This window comes from Camelina sativa, chromosome 3, assembly GCF_000633955.1.
Source record: "Camelina sativa cultivar DH55 chromosome 3, Cs, whole genome shotgun sequence".
Classification (NCBI taxonomy): domain Eukaryota; kingdom Viridiplantae; phylum Streptophyta; class Magnoliopsida; order Brassicales; family Brassicaceae; genus Camelina; species Camelina sativa.
In genome coordinates, this window is record NC_025687.1 from 14202033 (window position 1) to 14209298 (window position 7266).

At 30.6% G+C, this 7266-nt stretch overlaps 2 protein-coding genes across 2 annotated transcripts in view; both read left to right on the plus strand.

Moving 5' to 3' along the window:
- The window catches only part of LOC104777044, a 1785-nt gene extending 929 nt beyond the window's left edge, over nt 1–856 (plus strand). The window contains exons 3-4 of the mRNA XM_010501237.2: nt 1–329; nt 406–856. Coding sequence (XP_010499539.2) covers nt 1–329; nt 406–733 — 657 coding nt within the window. The 3' untranslated portion in view covers nt 734–856. The remainder of the gene's footprint in view (nt 330–405) is intronic.
- LOC104777045 overlaps nt 6554–7266 on the plus strand; it is a 5950-nt gene continuing 5237 nt past the window's right edge. Inside the window, exon 1 of the mRNA XM_010501240.1 lies at nt 6554–7254. Coding sequence (XP_010499542.1) covers nt 6600–7254 — 655 coding nt within the window. The 5' untranslated portion in view covers nt 6554–6599. The remainder of the gene's footprint in view (nt 7255–7266) is intronic.

The window sequence follows — 7266 nt, forward strand, 5'->3', positions numbered from 1 at the left end:
TTGGGTGACCAGATCAGTTTCTGTAGGCCCCGTCGTGACTTGCGTTGGACTAAGTTCCAGACCCCTTATGACTACTTTCCAACCTCGAATCTGACGTATTCCAAGAGAGATCAAAAGTTCTACTTGCCTGGTCCTGGAGGCCATCACTTGTTATCCTACGATCTCCACTTCGACAAAGCCGGCCAGCCTGAGTTCCATGAGTTGCAGTTCCGAAACTTTCCAGAGTCGTTCAAGTATGACTCGGAGCAGTCGGAGATGTTTCCTTCTTCTTGTAGGACAGAACGCTTTGTGGAGTCACCCTCCGGAGATGAACGTTTCCTCGTCAAATGGTATAATAATACTGATCTATAGCTACTACCGTACTACATTATTGCTGAACCATTGATCATTGGTTTTTGTATGCAGGTACGCCAAGGGTTGTTTGGCTTATTCGAGTAAAATAACATATGAAACGCAGCGGTTCATGGTGTTTAGAGAGGAGGAGACTACAGAAGGAAGATTCATGTGTTACACTGATGACATTGGAGATCTCTGCATCTTTGTTTCAAAGAGCGAGGCTTTTTGCGTCCCCGCAAGCTCTGTTACTGGCCTTAAGCCAAACTCCATCTATTTTGTTGGCTTTGGCGTAGGTATCTACGATCTTACCACCAGAGATGTCTCTACTTTTCGAGCTCCCAGAGGTGCACTAAATCATATTGTGGACCCTTACTGGTTTCCTCCATCTTCTAGCTAGTTCTAGGATTGGATGGCTTTGTTTGCTTCGATTTTACTATCTCTCGACTTGCTAAGATCTAAATTTCGGTCATCTATGTTCCCTTTCGACTGTATTAATTAGTTTGTTATGATCAATGGAATAGTTCTTCTATAAACATAATTTACGTACACAACTCACTTCATTTATTTAAAATGAAGTACCACCTAAATAAACTATGGTTGTCACATGTTTCCCCATCCCACTCCCAACTACAACAATACATGTATTTGAGCCAAAAAAGGAAAGTTTGCTATGGCATTAGAGAAATATTGTTTAAAATTCTATCCATTTTATTTGGTATAATTAAAAATCTCTCATCCTCAAACCAATTTTTTCATACCCTTCAAATATCTTCAATATATACTTATACTAGAAAGTTACCCACGCAATGCGTGGATTATAAAATTAAATATTTTGTATATAAAATAATTTTTTTATTAAATTATTTATGAAATGTAAATGATATTATTTATATATCCCTTGAAAAGAATTTAAATATATACATTTATAAGTTTATAATTATGAAGTGTGCATGTTAAAAAAGGAAAATTTTCACAAATTGCATAAAAATAAGTTTTCTTTTTAAATTTAGCACATCATTTCTAAAATTCTAATATATATATATATATATATATATATATATATATATTAAATATTTACAATAGGTCTATGTAATGTTTTTCCATGTAATGCGAAAGGATGTTGTAAAGTTTGGGAAGTGATTCCAAAGACGCATAAAGAAGTATGTGATCTTTTGACCATGTATATATGCATTACACGATAATATTAGGCAAAGTAAAATATTTTTTTTGTAATGGGGATAAAAACTTTTTAAAACGAAAAACAAAGCAAATTTGCGAAACATAAACTTAGAAATATATTGTAGTTGAAGATGAGAGGACTTAAGAGAGAAATCTAAGGGACTTACAACTATAATATTATGAGTGAATGTTCAAAGGCAAAGAGATTGTGTTTTAGGAGTCGAGCATTGGGCTCATCTTCATCACTCAAGATTTCCAACTATAGTTTGAAAGTAAAAAAAACACACATTACAAAACAATGCAAAAACTTTAAATCATGACTATCATAAAACATAATTATTTGAAAGAGGCTAATAAATATTGACAAGTTTCTGATACCCAAAAAAAAAAACTTTGACATTGCTTTGTAAATAATTGCTTCAAATAGTCATCGATATATTAATATGTTAATCATCATACTGCAAGACATCATTTTAAAAAAAAGAACTTCATAAGAAAAAATAAAATAAAATACCATGAAAAATGATGGGAAAAGAAAGACATATAGTGCATGATCATTTTCTTCATTATTAGTCATGTGAGCATTAGATCTTATATAATACACTAAATATTTTATGAAGTTTGTAAGGAATTTCATTGACACACTATTCTGAGTAAACACATTCATGGCAATAAATACAATTATAAAGCATATTAATTGTAATTAATTTTGTCATATTCATTATTGCAACATGAACAGTTTGAACAAAAGAAAACGTCCACCTATAATGTCTTAAAGGTAATTGATTGACCAAAGTAAATGTAATCTAAAGAAACTGAACAAATAAAATATCTCAATTTTTAAAAAATGTGTGTAGACAATTTAGTTTTAGATTAGCAATAATGTGTCTTTTATTTCATTAAAATTGAAAAAAAAAACACATGTTAAAAAAATTGAATGGTGCCAAATGACAATTTCTCAGAATTCTACTTTATTATAGATTAATATACATATTGACATGTGAAACCGATAAAAATAGTTAATTAATAGAGTTACTGTTGTGATAAAAAATGAGTGAAGAATCTATATATCGTAATTTTTGCTATAAAATAATACTAAATAAAAATCTGAAAATAATTAAATTTTTGGTAAAAGAAGAGTAAAGTAATTTAAAAGAAAAATAGTGAGGAATATTCAAATTGTATAAATTAAAATAGATATATTCTTGTAAAATGGATTACTTTTTTTTTACCAAATTAAAGTATATAGAGTATTGCTATGAAATAATACTAATTAATACAAACCCAAAATAATTAAATATTTGGTAGAAGAAGGTAAAAGAAATGAACACTTTTCTAAATAAATAAATTTAAAGGATTAAACTTCAAATTAATGTGAAGTACATGTGTCGTAGAAATAGAACGCCAAATATCGCATCCATAGGCAAAGTTAAAAAAAAAACTTATCATATTATATAAATATATATACATATGTATTTAGTTTTGTTTTCAAATAAATTTCAGGTGTGTGCCCCACCCAATAATATCTACAAAATTATCCACAATGGAACACGTACAAAATATCAAAAATAGAATTTATGCAAACAAATTTAATATTCTCATTTCCTTTAACTCGTCCTCTTCCAAAATTTATATTTTTTTTTCATTTGTGTAATGGAGATAGGATCAAGGAAAATGGAGCTTTGAATATGAATGATTAAAATGATATGATGAATAAAAGGATGGAGAATGAACTACTCATGTGCTGCTAGAAAGGGAACATAAACACAAGCTATAAATGAAGCTTGTTTTGGTGTTTCTTCTTTCTCATTCGAGAATCATCTTTTTTGAAAAAGATAGATCGGTTCATGTTCATCGATATGTCTTGTTATATATCTTGTGACGTTTTACGAACCGTTAACCACGTCAAGATCAATCGACTTGAAATTTATAAGATGGATCAAGAATACAAGCTATAAATGCACCTTGGTTTCCTGATTATTAATTCTTATTCGAGAATTATCTTTACTGATAAAGATAGATCGTTTCATGAGTCTTCAATCACGCGAAGTCACCTAAAGACCAAAAAACTTATAAATTTTCTAAAATTAATCAAGAACACAAGCGATAAATATAATGGAGCTTGTTGGCCTTAAGATATTGGAATACAAGTCCCTATTTGCAATATGTATTTTACGAAATCTATGATTTATTCGTAATATATGAATACATGAAATTGATTGTTGGCTCATCATCAGTTTTATGATAAAATAACATATACTCATTCCATTTTAATTTATAAGAAATTTAGCTAAAACATAAAAAATAATTTCTATTTTTTCACTCTTTTTAAATTTATATTGATAACAACATCTAATACTTGATTTAAAACTATATAGCCGATGATAAAACACTTGAAGCCCAAAACGTCAAATAAATTATCTTTTTGCATAAAACTTTAATCTTTTTAATCATATGAAACGACGTGTTGAAAAGATGTTGATGAATTATATTATATAAATCTCTACTAACTAATACTCTTTTTTTTTGGATTAAATAGTGTGTATGCTTTAGCTTAGTCCAAGCTGCTTAGATGACTCAACTTACAAAATTTAGAGATATTATAACGTAATGGTTGAATTGAACGCGGTAGGGAATTTTCTTATCTTAACATGTGAAAGAAACTGTCGAAAGATCTTTTATTACACATTTTAGGGATGCCACCACGTAATGTGAACTAGATGTATAATGTGAATTAGATGTACGTGTCCTATCCTAAAATGTGAAGTATATTCTGTTGGAACTCGGAAGTCCTTTTTTACAAATAAATACACTAAAATGACTTCAGACAGCTATTTTTTTTGTAACAAAAGAAAAAGTAAAAAAATATATATATTTTTGTCATTACAAGACCGGTTTAACTAAAAGTTACTTTCGTAGAAATTCAGAGACAACTAAAGTATCTATATATATGTAGATAACGGGTAGATAATATTAGTATATGGTTTTGTATAAAATCTAATTAACCAAAATGGTTTAGTCACTTGTAACATTGATCAAGATCTTTAACAAATAATGATAATAAAAATCAATCAAGGATACACGATGCTAGTTATTGAAAGTTTTCGATATTGAGCTTAAATTTAAGAGGAATCAAGTGATTTAGCTAGTAGCAGTGTTAAGCTCTAGTTTTCTTATGGGAGTAAAATAGTAATAATCATTTATATAGGTCATAGACAACAACAAGAAACAATGATTAGCCGTACGTCACATGATATGTAACGATTAACTATAAGAAAAAAGAAAAAATATATATATTCTTTTGAATATAGACGGCCTAGAAATATCAGGAGGAGGCATATATGATATATCTATCAAAAGAAGACAAAATTCTTAAAGCCTTTTTGTATATTTGTATGAACGATAATTCATTTCATTCTTACCACGTCAGTCGTAAAATTATAACTTAATGATGAAAATATCTAAATATAATAATTATGAGCAAGACTAAGGTGATGACAAGGAACTGGACTGAAGTTTACACGACTACTAAATTAATAAATATACAACTAACTTGCTCATGCAGCTGCAACGTGGTTATACATTGCGTGCGTTATCCTATATTTGTGGTAACTAATAAATAAATTTAACATTAAGAAATTTCAGGGATGAGAAAAGAAAAGAAAATTATTGGTATGAAATTATCTGCAATTCACACTATATAGTAGTTGTCTACTCTAGAACAAAACCCAAACAACCAAATGACCCACGTAAACAAGTAAATCTGCAGTATAAATAAATTATAAATTATATAGTAGATCAAACATGTACGAATTTACATTTGAGTTCAAATATAACTACCATGGTGCTACTGGAACATGGTAACTAATATTGCACATTTATTATGTTTCTTGTTCGTTTTTTAGTTAAGAACGATTGGAAAAGTCTACTGAGTAAAAGTTGGTTAGAGTGAGAAGAAAATCTCAAGGTTCGTAAAAGAAAAGTCGAGGAAAAAGCGCTAAGGTGGAATTTAGACAACATATAGGAAGCAGTATAGTAAATGTAGTAAACAAATTTTATTTATTTTCTCATAAATTGTTGTTCATGACCAAATAGGCAAATAAAATTTTCTAAATAAATTTCAATTTTTACAGGGTACATATTTGTAAGTAGGTTAATGTTTCGAAGATAATTTATCTTTTATCAAAATTAGTAAAAACATATCATAGGCCATAGGGCATAGGGTATACACTATATATAAGTATATAAACGCATTGAAAGGTATGATAAAATCCCATTGAACCAGATTTCAATATAATTATTCGTAAAGTGATAGTGAATCATGAGATGATGCAATTAAAACAACCCACTTCCACGTGGAAGAAGAATAGATCTATCACGTACGATATCTATGAATAAAATTGTATTACGACGTAAGACATTAAAGTATTTACCCCAAACTCGAGTTAATGACTTAATTCAGTTTCACAGAATTTAGATTTGAAGTGCTATACTTGTTTTTTTATATAAATTAAGTCATATCATGAGTTATAGAATAAATAGTGCTCTTCGTCTAACTTCACAAAAAGTTATGAATTAATTAATCGATATACAATTAAAAAGGAGAGATAAAACCGAGAACATATCCGATTATTGTGTTGTTGTCTAATGATGACGTGTCGTAACTCTGCTGTACCAATGCTCGAGCGTGATCGATGCCTTGACAAACTATGTTTCCCGAATTAATTAAATTTTGTATCTTAGCATAACACTTTGATACAAATGTAATTCTTCAAGTAGACAAGATTTGTATCCTATATTAATTACTAAATATGAATTGCCGGGCACCTACCAGGATGTTTCACATATGAGTACCCTTTAGTTTCCACGTAAATCACTATGACGCGACAAATCTTGAATCGTGTCAAAACTTTTTCAGTACAATAATATATATTTCAAGGGCAATTTGGATATTTCGTTAACTCAATGATTCATATCCATGAACCTCTATATAAAGGGGCTTCCTCTACACCTCAAAAAATCAACACAATTACACAACTCTTCATTACTAACTCTCAATCGTTTCCTCTCTTGACACGTGAAAAATGAAAGAGATGCCCTCTTACATGATCGAGAACCCTATGTTTGAGCCTTACAAGCCAAAGAAACGGCGTTGTTACTCCTCTTCGATGCTTTCTATTTTCTTATCGATCTTCACTTACATTTTGATCTTTTACGTTTTCGAAGTATCCCCATCGTCTATCTTCAAAGACACGAAGGTCTTGTTCTTCATCTCCAACACTCTCATCCTCATAATCGCCGCAGATTATGGCGCCTTCTCTGATAAAGCGAGTCACGACGTTTACAGTCAATACACCGCCGCAGTGGGAACGATGAGAAGCCGTGCAGATAACTACTCTCCTATTCCCGTCTTGACATACCGAGAAAACACTAGAGATGGAGAAATCAAGAACCCTAAAGATGTGGAAACCAAGAACCATAAGGAAACCAAGAACCATAAGGAAGAAGAAGAAGAACCACCGATGGTGAAAGAGATCGTTTACGTTTCTCCTCCCGAGAAAATACTACGAGTGGTGAACGAGGAGAAACCTAGAGACGATGTTGCTATCGAGAAATACAAACCTGTTACTGATGAAACTGTTGTTAGGGTAGAAGTTTCCAACGCAAGAAATCATATGAACCCTAAATTGTACGGGAGAAGTAAATCAGATAAGCCACGAAGAAAGAGGCTCAGTGAAGGTATAGAGACAA